Here is a 21,319-nt window from a genome sequence, read left to right on the forward strand (position 1 = left end):
AAGACCCCATATATTATACTAGATTGGAGTTATGAAGGAATTCTGATGGCCCAACAAGAACTTGGCTTGAAGAGTTCTAGAAAAGGGAGGTAGATAGGCCTTTGAGCTATCTCCTCCGCCCCTGGAATAGTTGCTGTTTAAGATATAGATTTACTATTATACATCACAAATATTAGCACATATAGGATAATGTATATAGACAGCAATATCATTAGAACATCAGTTTGCTGAAAAGACTAGATCTTCATTATTTTCATCATAAATAAGAAATCTAGTGACATGACCTTATAAAGATGTCATCACCACAATGACAACTGTATCGCAATATAGAAATGTATAATTTAGAGTATACTCTAAATTGGTACAATTCTATTCAAAATGTATTTTCATGCAGTCAAGGATAGGTTGACATTTTTGGTTTTTGCTTTTGAACCCCACCCAGCGGTGCTCAGGGCTTACTCCTCATGCCGTTATTCAGAGATCATTCCTGACAGTACTTGGGGAATCTTCTAGAATCAAATCTAGGCCTGACTCATGCAAAGCACATGTTTTACATTGTAAGCACTGTAACCAAGATTTCATGTATTTTCTTTACTAAAACTAATACTGTGTGCACTGTAATTGTCAGTATTATATATGGATTCTCAAAAAAAACATAAATAAAAATAAATAAAATAAAATCGTATTAATAAAAAAACGTATAGAACATAAAGAGATGGATTCTCTTTTTTTTTTTTTGGTTTTTGGGCCACACCCGGCATCGCTCAGGGGTTACTCCTGGCTGTCTGCTCAGAAATAGCTCCTGGCAGGCACGGGGGACCATATGGGACACTGGGATTCGAACCAACCACCTTTGGTCCTGGATCGGCTGCTTGCAAGGCAAACGCCTCTGTGCTATCTCTCCGGGCCCGGATTCTCATTTTTTTTATTCATACTTTTTTTATGGTTTGGTGCCACACCTGATAATGCTCAAGGGCTACTATTGGCTCTGTATTCAGATGTCACTCCTGGCAGTGCTTCAGGAACCATTTATGGTGCTGGAGACCAAACCAGGATCCACCTGCACCATCCATGGCAAATCCCTTTACTCCTATACTATCTTTATGGCATATCTAGTGGATTCTTTCTCTGGTCATGAAAGAAAATATGCAACTAAGCTGAGTTTAAAAAGTAGGTTTAAGGCCTAAGAAGGGGGTGCGGGACACGGGTCACCCCAGCACACCCCCCCCACCTCCTTCCTCCTGTACTCCAGGGCTTTGCATGGCAAACCAGCGAGGTGGGTCCCTTGGAGGAGTTTATTGGTGTTCCTAGGCTTGCCCCATTTCCTTCCCACCTCCAAAGGGAGGGTCTAGGGGAGGGGGCTCCGACCTCCTGGCTTTCAGGCTCGGGAAGGACCTCTTTTCTTCCTGGAAGCCGAGCCAGGAGATCCTGCCAGCATGGCGTTTGGCAGCCCTCCGCCATGCCAAAGGCTGCTTTAACCAGGCCTAGGAAGGAGTGCGGGATAGGTCACATTAGGTTCTGCCAAACCACGCAGGGGCGTTGGATATCATTGTGTTTCATCTGCCAGTCATTTTCTGAACATTGTCCATGTGCTCCTTTTATTCCTTTACTCTCTCACCCCCATCTCTTGTTACCACACATTTAACCATTTTCTGTACTAATGATTTTTGTTTTGGCCAAGGTGGATTACATATCTTTCACAGTAATTTTTGGGTGGAGTCTGAAGCTTCAGCAGGCAATGCGTCATGGCAAGGTTTCATGCTGTAGGCTTTTTGGCCAAGATAAGGTGAAGATGCAGCCTCGGTTGTCCCCCACAGCCTTCTCTCTCCTTCCTCCCCGTCCCAGGATTATTCCTGGACACCTGCTCAGGGTCCCAGCAAGTGGGTTCCAGTGAGGTGCAATTTAAAAGAGACCCCAGGTTTCCTTGTTCATGCAAGGGGCTGGGAGGGGACTGCTGAACTCTCAACTTCCAGCAATTAGGAAGCAAAAGCCTCTCGGGGAGTCGGAAGCTTCAGCAGGCAACAAGTGGAGGACATGGCTCCATGCTCTCTTCGTTTGTCCAATCACAGACCAAAGAGGTGTCTCGGAAACACCCCCCTCCCTCTTGACTATTTCTAAAACATAAAAGGGTCACGTGTATCTCCTTTGTATATCTCAGATGTATTCCCTTAACATCTATAACTCTTTTCAAATATCCTCATATAATGACAATTTTGCCCACTGGATTTATTATTTAATTGTTTGATTGTTTCCCTTTGAGATCTGTTTTATAAGCAATACTGGTAGAAGAGTATCTCTGTATAGATTTCATGTTTGTACCAAGTTACAGGGAATGTTGGACTTTATTCGTCAGCCCCCAGATGCATCAACAATATCTTGTGGCATTGCTTCTCTTTTGCATAGGCACATTAAAATGGGGAAATAATACATATGCAAACAAGTTTTTATCTAATAGAGATGGGGACACAAATTTGGTAATGTAATTAGGCCTTTTACCCTGAACATTGGCATAATGATTTGGCTCAGGCCTCAGAAGAATGGGTATCGCCCATACACACCTGAACAATGGATACCATCTATGGAAACAACCACAATTGTCTTTAACATTACCAGGATCCAAGCCTCTACCAGGGAAGACCTACCACTGCTTTGGCAGTGACTTACTCCAAAGAGTGCTCCCAACACCCAGACAACTCAGCAACAGTATGCATGCAGGGAAGATCACTCCACATTTAATGGTATGCTGAAACTAGAGGATGCTCCACATCAGCCTGACATCGATTAAAGAAATGCACAGAATCCAGAGTCTTTAAATATAAGAATCTGATACCAACAACAGCTAAAGTGTGAAAAAGTTTCACCGGGACCTTGAGAATGACTGGAATTGGACGGACTGGTTTGCCTGGAACCCAGAGTCTGTCTTACGCCAATAAACTGAGGTGAGGCCTTTATAGTAATCAGATCAAGGATTTTTTTTCCATTTTCCCCATTTTTCTGGACCTATGCAAACAACGGCGATTGCTACTATCACACCTTTACTTTTTTTTTTTACTTTTATCCTTTAAGGAAAAAAAAATACAACTTACTGAACTTAAAAACTATTGTAGTAGAATGCCTGTCTCAAATACAGGCAGGGGATGGAAAGGGGGAAGGGGGTAATATTACACTGATGAAGGGGGGTGTTCTGGTTATGACTGTAACCCAAATATGATCATGTTACTTAAAAATATATTAAAAAAAAGAATGAATGAGGGAACTGGAAAACCTGTCTAGGGTACAGGTGTGGGGGTGGGATGGAGGGAGATTTGGGGCATTGGTGGTGAGAATGTTGCACTGGAGATGGGGGGTGTTCTTTACATGACTGAAACCTAATCACAATCATATTTGTAATCAAGAAGTTTAAATAAATAAAAATATTTTTAAAAAGTAGGTTTAATTTCTCAACATCAAGGGGATATAGATGTTTAGATAGAAACTAAAACCAGGCCTCTCTCAGGCAATGAAGAGAAGATCTCGCTCAAGGGCCTGGTGTTAACAAGCTTTTATATCTTCCCAAGGAGGGACAGTTCTAAATACCATGTAGTGCTTTAGGCTGCTGTTTTGTTCTATGGAGAAAGCTGTGGAAATATAGAAACCATAAAAAAATAATTAAAAGTCACTCTTTAAATTCCAATTCTCTATGACAGGAGAGAGGAAAAGTAGAATTCTAAAGGTCTTTCCACTTGGTTTCCCAAATGTTATGCCCAGCAGTGACAGAAGTAGCACTCACAGCCCAAAGGGGTCCTTGGCACAAATAAGGCAAAGCAAAGTAGCTTAATAGTCATAGAAAATAACATGATAAAACAGGGGCCAGGAGATGATACAGCAGTACACTCTGACATGCACCAACCCTGGTTTCTCCTTGGCACTTTATGATCCCCCAGAGCACTTCTGGGTGCACTGAACTGGATCTCCTATGGACTTTATGATGTACAGTTTAATGTCGCCCATCCCTGATTTAAGGTCTAAGTCCTATGACTGCTTTCATGTGTTAGCAGATAGTCATTTCAGAAAAATGTGAACAGCATGAAGTCATCACTGATAGCACTCTAAGTTTCCTTTCCTCCTCTTCATTAATAGATTTCAGTTTTCATTTCCTCTTGTCTTTTCACAAGTTACCACCCAGCAACAGACAGCAACACCTAACGCACCTCATTTCCATCCCCTTTATATTGCTCTTTCAGCAGTAGATTGAAGCAGACAAGCAAGATAGTCACAGAAGATCGGCTTGAATCAAGTCTTTCGAAGAAGAGAAGCAACTGTCACCATGAGGTCAGTAAGACAGGAAGGTTTAGTATTGATATGAATGTAAATTGTAAGCTGAGCTTCTAGAGTGCATTGTGATGGGTTGTCTGATTGTTTATAGACTGAATATTCCTACAGCAATTTGGGCATTATATTTCTGTGGCTATTTCTGGTGTGCATACTCAAGTTGCTTAAGTTCCTAGACCTTTTCACTGAATTTTGTTGGACAGCAGGATGAAAGAAAGAAGCATCACGGAAATAACCCAGGGTAGGCTAATATGGAGTTACTCTTTACCTCATAAATACTCTATGGGCTTTTCTGTTGTAGTTTTAGTCAAATAAGCAAGAAAGAGGCTTTCTTTTTGTTCATAATTATAAAAGGAAGGATACATTTTCACCACATAATTATAAAAGGAAGGATTTGTTTTTCAGCACATATTATTATAGATGAGATGTGGACTGCAAATTTATCTCATGTCGAGGGGAATTTTTCCCTGAAACATGTGAGCACTTCAGAGTGGAACGCTGAAGAGCTGGTGCTAAAGAGATAGTACAGCAGTGGGGCATTTGCCTTGCATACAGCTGACCTTGAAGGGCCCGGTTCAATTCCCAGCATCCCATATGGTCCCCTAGCCTGCCAGGGGCAATTTCTGAGTGTAGCTCCAAGAGTGACCTCTGAGCACCACTGGGTGTAGTCCAGAAACCAATCAATCAATCAATCAATCAATAATTTTTTTAAAGTTGAAGAGCAATTCCTATACATGGGCAATTTATAATTTTATGTGAAAAATCAACCCGAAGTTACAGCATATTTTAATTGTTGTGCTAAGAGTTGGTGAGCAGCAAAAAGAATATCTTTTCCAAATACAATGACTTAATCACTTTTCTAAGATGAATTGTTGAATGTCTTGGAATGAGGAACCTACAGCTCGGATTGATTAGGAAGTGTACTACAGGGAATGCTTTGAAGAGAATACAAGGAGTCTATGGTGGAGATAATAAGGTTGCTATCCAGATAAATATACCTATGTCAAAACTCAACACTTCCAATAAGTTCATTTTACTGCATGTAAAATAAAAACCTTAGTAAACTTTATTTAAAAAATGCATAGACACCTGCTAAATGTCACCACAAGAGAGAGTATCGGGAAAGGAAGGACTTAGTAAATATTATGTGTTTTGGAGCAGGACCGATATCACAGTGAGTAGGGCTTTTGCCTTGTATCTGGCCAACCCAGGTTCAATCCCCAGCATCCCATATAGTTCTCTGAGCCTGCTAGGAATAATTTCTGAGCTCAGAGCCAGAAGTAACCTCTGAGCACACTAGGACTGACCAAACAACAGCAACAACAACAACAAGGATGTGTTTCCTAGCCAAACAACTATAAAAACATATTGAAGGACTAACTGCATGGTTCTAGTGACTCCCAGGGCCTTAGGAAATGAAGAATGTAACACTCAAATACTTTGTTGGTTCATAACTGGTGAAGACTAGGTTGAAAGGAATCCACTGCTACCTACCCTAGGCTATCCTTTTCCCTGATTTTGGTTCCTATGCATGAGTGATGTTAGTTGTTTTTGAATAAATGGGTTAAACAGAGAACAAAAACATATCTATTCAAGATCATGAATTCAACTTACCCAAAATGTTTTGCACTAACCAATGTTTTCATGTGTCTGGAGCCATTGAGATCAGAAGTAAGTTTTCTTAACTCTGCTAAAATTTAAAATCCACGGCAACCCGTATCAGCCTCTGTTATTAAAAGATATGTGGACAGGGCCAGCTTGGACTTATCACCTGAGCTGATTTTAAAATTATACTAAATTTTAAAAATTTAGAAAAATTTTTGTCAAGAATTAGTCACATAGTTTGTCCACTAAGAAATATTCTACAACCCACTTTTCGAGAAAAAAATAAATGTCAGAGTTCACTGGAAATCTGTCTTTTGTAGATGAGCAAATAGAAAGAACCTGTTGCTCCCCTTACTGAACACATACAACAACCTACTACAATCCTCTGAATTACTGCAATGCCTTTTAGGGAATAGTACTACCCACTTCAGAAAGGGTGATATATCTTTTAGTGTACATCACTTTCACCAATTGCTTAGATTTTTTTACTAGGAATTTACTTATTATATTCTTTTGTAAATGAGACTGCTTTCTTATGGAGCAACGTTATCTTCCTGATACGTTGTTCTTAGTGTATACAGAATGCAGGTGTTTCTGCCCTAAAATTTGACTAAATATTCTTACTGGATCCTCCCTGGTTTTGGTATCAACCTGATACTGACCTTGGGAAGTGAATTGTATATAATCCATCCTATTTTATTTCTTGGATAAGCTTAAGAAAGATTCGTATTAATTCTTTAATAATGTATAGAGTTCACCATTAAATCTGTTTTCTTTTATATCTATAGGGTTTTACTTGGTCACTATCTATCCTAGTAACTGATCTGTCTAAACTTCCTACCTCTATATGACTCAGTCTTGGTAGGATGAATGTTTGTAGTAAGTTATTCACTAGTCCTAGTTTGTCCAATTTATTAGGTTATTATTTTTTATAAATTTATAAATAGACTGACTCAGTATCATTTGTTTAACTTAGCCTTAATATTTATTCTCCCATGAGAGTTCACTTACTTATACCTATAGACCTTTGTACAAGGTAGATAGAGTTATCAGGTAAAACCTAGTTGCTGAATCGTAAAAGGAGAGGAAAAACCATGTGGCTTAGACAAGAGATCAAGATAATAATGAAGACTTCCAAGGCACATATAAAGAGAATATCTTGAAAATAGCCCCCCCTCTTCTCCCAGGCCTTGGTTAATTCTGTTGACACAAAAAAACAAGGGCAGGTGTGGGGAGGCAGTACTCAAGAGACCCAAGAGAAATTTCCAATAATTCTAGGCCCATTGATTGACTAGAAAGTGTGATGCTTTAGCCTGCAGTGCCTAGGAGATGCCTAGGCTATTCCCAGCCCCAAGGAAGGAATCTACTGTTTTATGATGGAGCCACACATATTTCAATAGTCATTATTACAGAAGTCCTTCTCTTTCCTACAACTGTGCACTCTCTGGCTCTCAACTCTACTCACTGTCTCAGGATAAAAATCAGCCCTTTCTGGCACAGGTGGCAACTCTCTCTCTCTTTCTCTCTCTCTCTCTCTCTCTCTCTCTCTCTCTCTCTCTCTCTCTCTCTCTCTCTTTCTCTCTCTCTCTCTCAATCAATTACAACCCTACTACCTTTCTCTCTACTCTCACTTTCCCTGAGGAGTTAGGGTCAGCAGCTAATTTCTCAAACTCCCTGGCCTTTCTAGGCTAATCTTGGTAGCCAGGGGCAGCAGCAGTGCGACTAAATCCCTTAGGTAACTGTTTTCCACTAGCTTTCCACTAAGGGATCCCTTCTCATATAGAGGCTAGAACAAAGAATACTAGTATATGTATTAAATATTTACATGTGTGTAGACAAATATATATACATATATATATATATAACCTTGAGTACTTGTGCATATGCCTCTGTACCAAGGCCATAAACATGTACACAACTACTCAAGTTCTCAATGGGTCCCATTCCCAAGAATGGTTTCGCCTAAACCAAGGTTACTTTGTTTTGCTTAACTCAAGACTCATTTCAGTCCTGGGCTCCCAAAAGCAGGCTATTAGGCTCAGAATTTCTTTAGGAGGAAAATATTAATGTGCCTAGTGTGAGAGAAAAGGGTAATACTTCTACCAAAATCACTAATTGAAATTTTATTCATCCCCCAACCAATCTTATCCCCCCATCCTCCTACACATTGCGGATCTTCTTTGTAGGTTTCTGCACAGAACATCTCTAGGAAAGTGAATCAACAAAGAGAGAAAAGCACCTTCGCTGTGCTTTTGGAAAAATCAAGTGTGTGTAGTAAGTAGGCAGAGTTCCCTAAAGGAACATCGCCAACACAATAGAATTTATTACCCAATATTCCTATACTATAGAGTACCAGAAGAAACTGGAGCACTATAGTGTAAGATACAAGCTGAAGAGAAGTGAAACCTATGTCCCAGCATAAACAGACAAGCAGAGTGGATCCATCTTTTCTTTATCTTTTATTCTTTTCAGTCTCTCAACAAATGTCTGCTAGCTGTTTTTCTTGCTCTGTTCAATCTATGAATGAATGCTAATCACTCTGGGGAAAAAAAAAAAAACAGAAGATAGGCCCAGAACAAATGTTTGACTAGATAGTTAGACATCCCATGGCCATCTTGCATCACAGTGACCATGTTTTGTTTTGTTTTTTCCTCACAGTGAGGCCAACAGTTCTCTGGAACAAATTCTTTCTCAACTGAAATGCCATTTCACATGGAATTTATTTAAGAATAAGGTCATCCCAGAGGACCTGGAAGAGAGAGTGAATGAGCAGATTGAAGATTTAAACTCCGAGTTCAAAGGCACAATGTACAACATGCTGGCCTACATCAAACACTTAGATGGTCAGAACGAGGCCGCCCTGGAATGCTTGAAGCAAGCTGAAGAGTTCACCCGGCAAGAGCACGCTGACCAAGCAGAGGTCAGAAACTTGGTCACCTGGGGAAACTACGCCTGGGTCTACTACCACCTGGGCCGACTCCCAGAAGCTCAGGCTTACATTGACAAGGTGAAACAGGTGTGTGAGAAATTTTCTAACCCCTATAGCATTGAGTGCCCTCAACTGGAAAGTGAGGAAGGATGGACACGGCTCAAGTGTGGAAATAAGCAATTTATAAGGGCCACAGTGTGCTTTAAGAAGGCTCTGGAAAAACACCCAAATGACCCTGAATTTACCTATGGACTGGCCATTGCGACATACCATATGAAAGACAGGCCAGCACCTTTAAATGACACTGACCTTCTGCGCAAAGCCATTGAACTAAATCCTGACAACCACTATGTTAAATTGCTCTTGGCTCTGAGACTTCAGAAAATGGGTAACAGTGAAGGAGAGAAGATAGCTGAAGAATTCCTGGAGAAAGGCCAATGTGTAACAAGTATGCTTCAACAAGCAGCCAAGTTTTATCAAACCAAAGGAGATTTGGACAAAGCTATAGAGCTTCTTGAAAGGGTTTTAGAAAAGCTGCCAAACAATACCCGCATACACTTCACTATTGGGACTTGCTATCAACAAAAAGTACGCCAAATATGGTGGCAAAATAATCAAATGTCTCAAGAAAAAGAGAAGGCACAGTATCTACGAAGACAAGCTATGAATCATTTTAAGAAAGCTGATAACAACAGAAACATCTCCAAAATCAACCTCAATCTTGCTTTCCTCCATGCAATAGCAAGTGAACTTAAGGAAGCAGAACATTACTACCAAAGAGAATTTAGCAAAAAGCTTCCTCCTTCATGTGAGCAAAAGCTCCAAGTAAAATACGGCAAGTTTCTTTTCTATAACATGAAGAATGAAGATGGCGCCATCCACCACTACATGGAGGCTGTGAAAATAAACTACGAATCACAGGAAAGAAAAGAAGCAATGAAACTACTGACTAAAATAGCCCAAAAGAGAGTTAATGAAAATAGAACAGATTCCCAGACTTTGCACCTTTCGGAATTCCTTCAGCAGCAAAATTGACAAATGCAGCCAAGAAAGAGCTTGAAAATATTGTTCCTTCAGCATTTTTAGTTACCATAAATGATGAAAATATGGGATATGATATCTTTAGTATAGCTAGAAGAGAAGTGAGACACCTCTATCGATTTGATACTCAATATCTAATGCAAAATTTAGCAAAGATATAGACTATGACCCTGGCCAGGTTGTACTAACAGATTACATCTTTATTATTGTCTACATACAAATAATGATAAATGTGAAATTCTAGGTCAATAGTATTGTAGTACATAAATATACCAAATGAACATATTATAGACCTTAAATTTATATAGTGCTATATATCAACTATACTTAATTATTTTACTGTAAACCTTTTATTGTATAAATAAAACATTGTATAGCAAGTCTTTCAGTTTTTACTTTTGTTCTTTTTGTTTGTTTTAAATTGTGCTTTATTTGGGGCTAAGCTGGAGAAAGCATCATCCAATAGTTACAGGTTAACAAGAAATTTTAGGGAGTGGGGTGTGAAAAAAACAGTCAGACAGAACTGCAGCTTTGTGTTTGTTTGTTTGTTTGTTTGTTTACAACATCTGGTCATCCTAAAAAGAGGAGGCAAGAGGAAAAAAAGAAAATTTAAAGACTAATAAGGAATCAAAACAAAAACAAAACAGAAAGACAGGCAAGGCAAGGCACGAACTGGTGTCTGTGAGAGGGCATTGGCCAAAAACCAAAGCAATCTTCCCAACATTGAGGATAAATTATAATAAATATGTTCTACTTCAAAATATGTGTTCTTAAGTAAGTCAGTGTTTTTTTTTTCTTTCTGATTCTGAGATATATTTAAGCAATGTCTTTTTTTTAACTGCTCTAAAGTCATTTACCAATGATAAATCTCGTGCGTTCATTATTTTTTCTCGTTTTTCCCCTCTATCATAACAATTAAAAGGCCTACAAAATATGCAAATTTATTTATAGAAAAACAGAATCGGCATGATTTAAATATCCCTGTTTTCAGAATTCCTTGTGAAGAGTTTCAGAAATTCTGAAAGTTCCCAGATCTCCCTTGCCAGAAAAGTCTCTGGAGCAAGCAAAGAAGGCGAGAGAAGCAAAGGTGCAGAGAACTTGTAGAGTGCTGGCACAGCTCCGGGAGCAAAGCAAGGGTGGAGACAGTGACCCTTCCTGCGGCTGGACAGACAGACAGACAGACAGACAGACAGACAGACAGACAGACAGATAATGCAGCCTCCACAGACAGGGAAACCAGGAACCCACAGGTCTGAGCCATTTCAGCCTGGATCTCAGGGACAAGGGCGTCTAACAGCACTCGAAGGGAGAAGGGATTGAGACTGAATCTAAACTCTACAAAAGTACAGTCCTGCAACAACTGGGATTTTAGCAGAAACTCTTCTTTTTTTTGGGGGGGGGGGGTTATGCTCAGGGGTTATTCCTGGTTCTACGCTCAGAAATCGCCGCTGGCAGGCTCAGGGACCCATATGGAATGCCACCTTCCCGGCCCCCGATCTATGCTTTTTTTTGAGTTCTACGAACATATTCCATATTTCTATTCTAAACTCCTTATCTGAAAGGTTAATCAGGTGGTTGGAATTTATTAGGTCATCCGAACTTTCGTCTTCATTCTCTGTGGATGGTGTTTGCCTGCGAGGTTTCCCCATTGTCATGCTTGTAGTGTGGTTTTTCCTGCATGTTGTGGTGGGGTTCATTGGTTAGAAAGAGTGCGTGGCCGTGAAGCGAACTCTTCTGCTGCCTCTAGTTGACAGTCCTCAGAGTGAACAAAGGCACAGCAGGGCGGAGCCTCCTCAGGCCAGAGACCTCAGCTTATTGGACAGCGACCCCAGCAGCTAGAATGTACTTATTCAGCAGCGTCAAAATGCAGTTTTTTGGGGGTGTGCTCCCTAGGCCTCTGAGAAAACCTTCGGGGATTCAGAAGCACAGGCAGACAGGCCTAAATGAGTTTTTTAGGATTCTATATTTACATTTCTAAAGGCCTTATTTTCTACCATGCATCTAATTAGTCTTTATTCAGGAAATAGTGCAGTATTTGTTGCTTGTCAGATCAACATGCAGTTAACCATCAGCAAAGCTTTGGTGCACAATCTTAATTTGAAGGTCATAAATAAAAGGAAAAGATTCATAAGATAAGCCTCTATGCAGTGCAAGAGTCAACTGGAGTCACTTTCTTGTATAACAAGTGCCTTCCTCCTATACCTTTTTTTAACAGACATAGAGAGGCCAGAGAATGTAAATGCAAAAGAGATGTAAGTTCAGTGTAAATTCAAAAATCTACTAGTTCTCTTCAGAGTACTTATGAATATACCCTACTGCTAGCCACCTAAGTTTAATGTAAAAGAACTAAAGCATGTTTCAGTGCTTTTAAAGCAAAAAGATAATAATAGTTCTTTGATATATTGAGAGGCACTTTGATTACCCTCATTTATGCTATGACACTTTCCAATTGTTTTCTGTATTATATGTTTGGTTGGAGCTGTTGGATAAACACATTGGTGGATATTTGAGGAAAGCAACAAAAATATTAAAACTCATTAACCATGAAGTGGGAGAAAAACAAGGAGGGGAAACAAAAGGACTTATGAGGCAAGATAATTGTAAAAAGTCTGTAAATGCTTCTAACTCTTCTCCCCTCTTAACATCCTAATAGGTGTACAGAATTTTTTTATATTTTATTTAAACACCTTGATTACATACATGATTGTGTTTGGGTTTCAATCATGTAAAGAACACCACCCATCACCAGTGCAACATTCCCATCACCAATGTCCCAAATCTCCCTCCTCCCCACTCGACTCCCACCTGTACTCTAGACAGGCTTTCCATTTCTCTCATACATTCTCATTATTAGGACAGATCAAAAAAGCATTATACAGATTTAATGTGATCCCCTTAAAAATACCCATGACATTCTTCAAAGAAGTGGATCAAACACTTATGGATTTCATCTGGAACAATAAACACCCTCAAATAGCTAAAGCACATGTACATTGGAAAAGAATGTGTATCCAGGTTTTTTGGGATGGAGTGTCCTGTATATATCTACTAGTCCTCTTTCTTCCATTACTCTTTTCAGGGCTAGTATGTTTTTGTTGGGTTTCAGCCTGGTTGACCTATCAAGTGTTGATAGGGCCGTGTTGAGGTCTCCCACAATGATTGTGTTATTATTGATTTCTTCTTTCAGATTTGTCGGTAATTGTATTAAATAATTTGCTGGTCTCTCATTGGGTGCATATATGTTTAATAGTCTGACTTCTTCCTGTTGCACATATCCCTTGATTAGTACATAGTGTCCATCTTTGTCCCTTACCACTTTTCTGAATATAAAGTTGGTGTCATCAGATATTAATATGGCCACCCCAGCTTTTTTCAGGGTGTTGTTTGCTTGGATGATTTTTCTCCAGTCTTTGATTTGGAGTCTATGTTTGTTCTAACTATTCAGATGTGTTTCTTGTAGGCAGCAGAAGGTTGGATTCATCTTTTTGACCCATGGTATTGGAATAAAGACAGACCCTCAGATCAGTGGAATAGGCTTGAATTCTCAGAGAACATTCCCCAGACATACAATTACCTAATTTTTGACAAAGGAGCAAAAAATCCTAAGTGGAGCAGGGAAAATCTCTTCAACAAGTGGTGCTGGCAGAACTGGTTAGCCACTTGCAAAAAAAGCAAACATAGACCCCCAGTTAACATCATGTACAAAGATAAAATCCAAATGGATTAAAGACCTTGATATCAGACCGGATACCAGAAGTTATATAGAACAACAGGTCGATAAAACACTCCATGATATTGAGACTAAAGGCATCTTCAAGGAGGAAACTGTACTTTCCAAACAAGTGGAAGCAGAGATCAACAGATGGGAATACATTAAACTGAGAAGCTTCTGCATGCCAAAAGAAATAGTGCCCAGGATACAAGATTCACCCAACACCCTTCAGATAAGGGGCTAATATCCAAAATATACAGGGCACTAACAGAACTTTACAAGAAAAAAACATCTAATCCCATCAAAAAATGGGGAGAAGAAATGAACAGACACTTTGATAAAAAAAAAAAAAAGAAATACAAATGGCCAAAAGGCACATGAAAAAATGCTCCTCGTCACTAATCATCAGGGAGATGCAAATCAAAAAGATGATGAGATACCACCTCACACCACAGAGATTGGCACACATCACAAAGAATGAGAACAATCAGTACTGGCAGGGATGTGGAGAGAAAGGAACTCTTATCCACTGCTGGTGGGAATGCCGTCTAGTACAGCCTCTATGGAAAGCGATATGGAGGTTCCTTCAAAATCTGGAAATTGAGCTCCCATTCGACCTAGCTATTCCACTCCTAGGGATATACCCTAGGAACACAAGAATACAATACAAAAACCCCTTCCTCACACCTATATTTATTGCAGCACTATTCACAATAGCCAGGCTCTGGAAACAACCAAGATGCCCTTCAACAGACGAATAGCTAAAGAAACTGTGGTACATACACACAATGGAATATTATGCAGCCGTTAGGAGAGATGAAGTCATGAAATTCTCCTCTACATGAATGTAAATAGAATCTATCATGCTGAGTGAAATAAGTCAGAGGGAAAGAGAGAGACTCAGAAGTCTCACTCATCTATGGGTTTAAAGAAAAATAAGTCATTTTTGTAACAATACTCAGAGACAATGAGAGGAGGGCTGGAACACCAGCTCACTCCATGAAGCTCACCACAAAGAATGGTGAGTACAGCTATAGAAATAACTACACAGAGAACTACCATAATCAAGTGAATGAATGAGGGAACTGGAAAGCCTGTCTGGAGTACAGGTGGGGGTAGGGTGGGATGGAGGGAGATTTGGGACATTGGTGGTGGGAATGTTGCACTGGTGAAGGGGGTGTTCTTTACATGACTGAAACCTAATCACAATCATTTATGTAATCAAGATGTTCAAATAAAGAAGAAGAATAAAAGCACTGAAACATTATTTTCCCTCTTTTTTTTGTTTTTATATTTTTTCATTTTTTAGGACATTTTATTTTCATAGAAGCGCTCTAACCTGTTCCAGGAACAGCTAAGGCAGAAGGAGGTTCTCCTTCGTCCCCCCCTCCCCCTATTTCACAGAGAGCTATACATTTGCAATAAAAAGTTTGGTCTTTTGGTCCCTAAATAGCTAAAGGAATGACAGATAGAGATGATCCTGGTGGCCTCCCAGTCACCCCTGGAAACCAGACCCCACCACATCACTTGGTGGGCCCATCCTGCCATAGGGGCCCTGGGGCTCTGTCTCTTCCAGTTCCCAGCCCGTCAGTTTCCCCATTTGGTCACAAGCTATTTTGTTTGAAAGTTCCTTTTGTGTGTTGTCTTGTCTTATTTTTCTCAGTTTTCTTCATCATCCTCTTTATGTCGTGTGTATTTTTCTCCCAAACTCGTGCTCTCTGAACTTGGCAGACACTATATTTTCCTTCAAGAAACGTTACAGTCACAGAGAGTGTCTGGAGTCTTCGGCTTGATTGGTATTGGCTGCTATGTCAAAGGTATCATCCAACAGTTCTCATTTATAAAAGAGAGAGAGAGAGAGAGAGAGAGACAGAGAGACAGAGACAGAGACAGAGAGAGAGACAGAGACAGAGAGAGAGACAGAGAGAGACAGAGAGACAGAGAGAGACAGAGAGAGACAGAGACAGAGAGATAGAGAGAGACAGAGAGAGACAGAGAGAGACAGAGAGAGAGAGAGGTTTGATTTTTTTTTTTTTTTTTGGTTTTTGGGCCACACCCGGTGACGCTCAGGGGTTACTCCTGGCTATGCGCTCAGAAGTCGCTCCTGGCTTGGGAGACCATATGGGACGCCGGGGGATCGAACCGCGGTCCGTCCAAGGCTAGCGAAGGTAAGGCAGGCACCTTCCCTCCAGCGCCACCGCCCGGCCCCGAGGTTTGATTTTTTAATGTAGCCCATTCAGCATTCTTTCCTGTGTGAATCTTGATCTCCCAAGGGGACCAAGTAAGGAGATTGGCATCTTTGGGTCATTTCAGCTGTACCTTGAGCCTCTTCATGCCTATCTGGAAGCCGTTCATGGCCTGGGACGCATGCAGTCTGCAGCTGGCTCGGATGTCGAAGCTCACAAAGTCTGGCGAGACAAGAGGGATGAGGGTCTGGGTTTCCAAGGGGCTGCCCTCAATGGGGAAAAGGCTGGGGTGGGGCCTATATAGCACGTTTTTAAAATGATGTAAGTACAGTTACTTAAATTTAAGTAACTGTTAAATTAAGTAATTGCTTAAATTATTTTTAAAGTGAAAATAACATTAGGTCCTTTCTTGCATGAAGAAATTATGAGCTTGAGATCAACAATAATGATATCTATATATCTCAAACACGGCAAAGAACTCATTCCTAGATAATGTCAGTGTTATGAACATCAATGTTATGAAACATAGGGGAAGGAGCTCTCTTTGTTGACGTTTTTCTGTATCTTAAGTCGTTCAGACTCAGTTACCCAGAAATTTCTGAGAAAATGTAATGGGAAGTTTACCCTGACTGACCTTGACCTTTAGCACCATACTGTTGGTATTTGAATGCTAAATCTATATACCAGTACTATGTATCTTGTCCTTATATATTCTGTTCCCCGAAACCCTCCTGGAATAGTGCACTGAAAGAAAATAGGATTAAAAATCAGGGGAGATTTGTATGCAGATTACACACCCACCATTCACACACACTGAGCACTTGCAGCTCAATGATTAAAAATAATTTAAAGAAAATTAGTGTACCTAGTGTATTATTTCACAATCCCAGAGATAACCAATGGAAATACATAAGCACAATGATTCCCAAAATGTACAGGAAGCAAAAAAAAAACAGTTGTTATAGATAAGATGATAGCAATATAATCTACTTCGGGAAAGTAAAAAAAAATCATAAATTAAAAACTTTAACATTATGCATAAAGGAACTAAAAAAATCAAAACTAAAAGTCAGGTGGAAAACAGTAGTAAAAAAATTATACTAGAAATAAAAATTAGAGATTAAAGACAGCAAAAAAAAAAATAACCCTAGGGGCAGAGCAATAGCACAGCAGGTAGGCACTTGTCTTGCAAGTGGCCAACCTACATTCAATACCTAGGATCCCTGAGCACAGCCACTGCTGAGAGAGAACCTTATCTTTAGCAGTCAGGAGTAAGACCTCAGTTCTGCTATGTGAGTGGATTCCAAACCAAATCAAATAAAGGTTGGAAGTGGTGAGAAATAATAAATGCAGAAGAGGTTTTTCCATTTCATATATAAACACAAAAATGGAGAAAACCTATATTTTTTTCTCTATGATAAGAGCTGGTGAGTAACAAAACAGTACTTCTCTCTACAACATGATAACCTAATCTCTTTCCTAATATTGTCATGAAAATTTGACAGAAATTTCTAACCTCCAGTAATGAAAAGAAGGGTGATGACTACTTAGAAATTGTAGAGCATGGGCTTAAGATTGACTAAGGAAAGCAACTAACTAGTGAACCCTGAGGAAAATACAAGAAGTCTATAGGTATGGTATATATACACAATGAAACTTTCTTATAGCTGAGTTAGTTTTAAGAAAAGATGAAATCATGCAGATTGTTGCTATGTGGATAGATCTAGAGAGTAACAAACTGAGTGAGAATGAGAGGGGCAAATAAGAATCATCGTTCTCATAGAGGAAATAAATACATATATATTTTTTCAAATACATATATTAAGAGACAAATAAATAGCAACAAAGGCATCAGAAACTGAGAGTAAGTCATTGGTAGGAAGCCTAACATGGCAAGGGTATAAGGAAGGACTAGAATGGGGAGAGACACTGCAACAATAGTGGAGGGAATTGGCACTAGAAGAAGATATGGTGTGGGAACATTTGTGTATGAAACCCTACCATTAGCAGTATTGTAAATCATTGTGAAGCTGACACCTAGCTATTACCCAAAACAAAAATGTTCCCCCCAACTTCCTCTTTCCTTTTCACCTATCCCTTTGATATGTAAAAGTCCACATGAATCTCATGCTATCCTCCCCACCAGTTTGAATTTTTACTGGGAGAATAAAGAAAGGTCAGTCTAACTTGGCTCACAAAGAGACCACGAGGCAAGAAGCCAACTGGACTTCTCCTGACTGACTTGGTTTATTAGTTATTCACAGCTACCTGCTTCAAACCCATTCACCCAGGGTTGGAAATAATGTGCCTGAGGTGATTTCACAATGTGGGGTGATTTTATAACTGGCACTTGAAGAGTGAAGCAGGGAACCCAAGAAGACCCCAACTATGGTGAGTGATTTGACCCTCTGGTAGATTTTCACCCTCATGGCCTCCTTCAGCTGGACTGTATGTACAGTGCCCATCACCAGAACATCAGTGCACATGGCCCCCATTCTGACCAGCTTCATGTTGCTTTGTTCTGGTCATACAGCTGCCCCATCACTCACGGTAGCAGAGGTTCCCTCACGCAGGACAGAAACAGACAGTGAAGGGGAGAGAGCTTAAGACTCTGAGCAGCATCCCAGAGCCAAAGAGAAAGCCCCATTGGAGGAGGACCAATAGCAGGGAGATGAGTGGATTCCCTACTTAGATTCTGCCCCAGGAACCAACAGCCTTTCCATTCTAGGTGATGTCAGCAGCTTACCACAGAAGGTGAAGATGAAAGAGAAGATGGAGGATCTAAGCCCAACTGAAAACCAACTGAGGAGAAGATGCTTTCAGAACCTCCTGAAACTTACTTCTAGGTTAATCTCTAGATCCTATTTGCATTGATCACTATATTACTAGTTAAACTGTGTGTTCTACCAATATAGATCTTAATAGCTACTATTTTGTTCTATGCCCCACTGCAAAATCCAATTTTAGTGATTTAATATTCATTTGCACAGTTCCAGGGAAATGCATATGGCCCAAAATCCAAAAAATAAAAGTAAGAGTTGAGAAAATACATATATGGATTTCCTACCACATTTGCATGAAGTGGGATTGTAGAATGATTCCCTGAAGAAGTAGGATCCTAGTAACTATTCAGCAAGTGAGGAAGACCCAAGATTTAATACATTCCCTGCAATCTGACAGAGGAGGATGGTGAGAGGAAGTCATTCAATGCCAAGTGCCTCAGGTTATTTTCCCCACAGAAGAGACAATTGCATACTTGAGAAACTTTGCCCAGAAAGTCAGGCCCTCCTCAGCCTGTGTGGTTAGCCTATTCAACAGATTTAACTATGGAAACACCATAGTTTACCTTCTTTACTTTCAGACAGTGGCTATGGAGACACCCAAGCCTGTGTTTGTGTATCTCCATAGCTGTTTTTCACAAAGACTAAGAAAGTCTTTCTGGAAGATACTCTAATGATGTCCCCTGAAGCCCAGGTTATGTTTCAAGAAGCTGTAGGGAGAGTCAGTTCTGACTGCTTTTCCAGGAGTATTAAAATTTCTCAAAAGAGGGAATTATCTGGGGGAAAAACATTAATCAGTCAGCTGTGGGTCTATGTTGAACTCCATTTACAAAGGATCTCTTTGCTCCCCTTCTCTCTCTCTTTCTCTCTCTCTCTCTCTCTCTCTCTCTCTCTCTCCCCTCTCTCTCTCTCTCTCTCACACACACACACACACACACACACCGATGATCATGGCAATATGGCAATAACCTCTATGATTAATCTGTGACAGTTATCCCCACGTCATCCCAATAGCCCTTGGAAGGAAGAACTATCACTCATTAGCTCTGTTTTCTAGGTAAGTAAAATGAGGTTCAGAAAGGCAAAGTACTTGCCAAGAGCCCCCAGAGAGAGCAGAGGAGGGTCATTGCTGAGGAACTGAACTCAACTACAGACAATCTTCTGCACAAAGGTCCAAAGGACAGAATACAGTCATACTTTTAACATATTCACTTTAAAGAAAAAGGATAGGACTTGGCAGTACCAAGCTCTCTAGGTCCCTGTTGGAATGAGATAGCTGCCCACTCTTTAGCGTACTCAAAGCCATATCTTATATGAAAGTAAAACTGAATCTACCACAGATCTACCTATAATTTAGGGGGGAGAAGAAAATTTATTTCAACCCATTTTCGTGATAGTAAAATTAGTCTCAGCTATGTGATTCAAAAGCCAAAACCAGTCAAGGTCAGAATCTTGGAGTCCTATGGTTATTTTCCTCTGCTCCAGCTTATCTAGCTTAATATTTAATATAAACTTCTAGGTGAATGAGAAGATTGCCTTTCTATTTAAAAAAAAGACTCATTTAATTTTATTTCCATTCTGTTACATTATGGATGTGACAGTTGCATACTCTTGTGGCACTCACAGGAATCCCAGTTTTAGGTGGTGCCATGGATCTCAAAAGGCAGAACCATTAGAATTCCCCTAGGGTTGATGCCAGGATATAAGCTTGCAGTTTCAGGCATTTTTGCCACTAAATTACCCGAGCCACCAGGAAACTCTTTTTCTTTTTTTTTAGATAGATAGATAGATAGATAGATGATAGATTAGATAGATAGATAGATAGATAGATGATAGATTAGATAGATAGATAGATAGATAGATAGATGATAGATAGATAGATAGATAGATAGATAGATAGATAGATAGATAGATAGATAGATAGGAGAAGGCTGGAGAGATTAGGTTTAGAGTCAATCCCCTAGCACCACCAGCAGTAACTCGCAATGGGCAAGGCAGGGAAAAAGGGAAGGAAAGAGAAGAAAAGGAAAGAGTAGGAAAGAGAAAAAAGGAAAAGAAAGAAGAAGGGATAGGAAAAAAGGAAGGAGGAAGGAAGGAAGAGAAGGAGGGAGGGAGGGTGGGAGGAAAAAAGGAAGGAAAGAAGGAAGGAAGAGGGAGGGAAGGAGGGAGACAGGGAAGAAGGGAGGGAGAGGGAGAGAGGTGAGGGAGGGAGAGAGGGAACAGAGGTGGAAGGAGGGAAGAGAGAAGTGAGGGAGAAAGGGAGGGAGGGAAGAAGGAAGAAAGGAAGAGAGGAAAGAAGGAAGAAAGGAAGGGAAGAAGGGAATGAGGAAGGGAGGAAGAGAGAGGGAGGGAAGGAGAGAGGGATGGAGGAAGAAAGGAAGGAGAGAGGGAGGAGGGAGGAAGGTCAGAAAGAAGGAAGGAAGGAGGGAGGGAGAGAGGGAGGAAGGGAAGAAAAGGGAAAGATGGGAAAGTGCTTTTCAAAATATGTATAGAACAGGATTTCTCAGGCAGAGAGACACCTACTCCAGAATTTCAAGAGTGCTATGAAAATACTGATTATTGAGCCCACAGCCAGATTAGTTGCACGACAATCTCTGGAGGAAGGCTCCTGGGATCTGTGCCTATTTTCGAATTCTCAGCCACAGCCACAGGGTTCTTTGGCTGTGTGGAGTAATAATTCCAAGCAGAGCGGAAGCTCAGCTCTCTCACTTTCAGTTTCCATTTCTCAAGTTAAGGTCATTAACATAAGTTTCCT

At 40.2% G+C, this 21,319-nt stretch overlaps 1 protein-coding gene across 1 annotated transcript; it reads left to right on the forward strand.

Moving 5' to 3' along the window:
- Nucleotides 1-4,306: 4,306 nt before the first annotated feature.
- Nucleotides 4,307-9,880, forward strand: LOC125995032 (interferon-induced protein with tetratricopeptide repeats 2-like). Its single transcript, XM_049764571.1, has 2 exons — nt 4,307-4,311; nt 8,575-9,880. The coding sequence occupies exons 1-2, from the start codon at nt 4,307-4,309 to the stop codon at nt 9,878-9,880; spliced, it is 1,311 nt and encodes a 436-aa protein (XP_049620528.1).
- The last annotated feature ends 11,439 nt before the right edge of the window (nt 9,881-21,319 follow it).

The sequence above is a fragment of the Suncus etruscus genome, chromosome 17 (genome assembly GCF_024139225.1).
Source record: "Suncus etruscus isolate mSunEtr1 chromosome 17, mSunEtr1.pri.cur, whole genome shotgun sequence".
NCBI lineage: Eukaryota > Metazoa > Chordata > Mammalia > Eulipotyphla > Soricidae > Suncus > Suncus etruscus.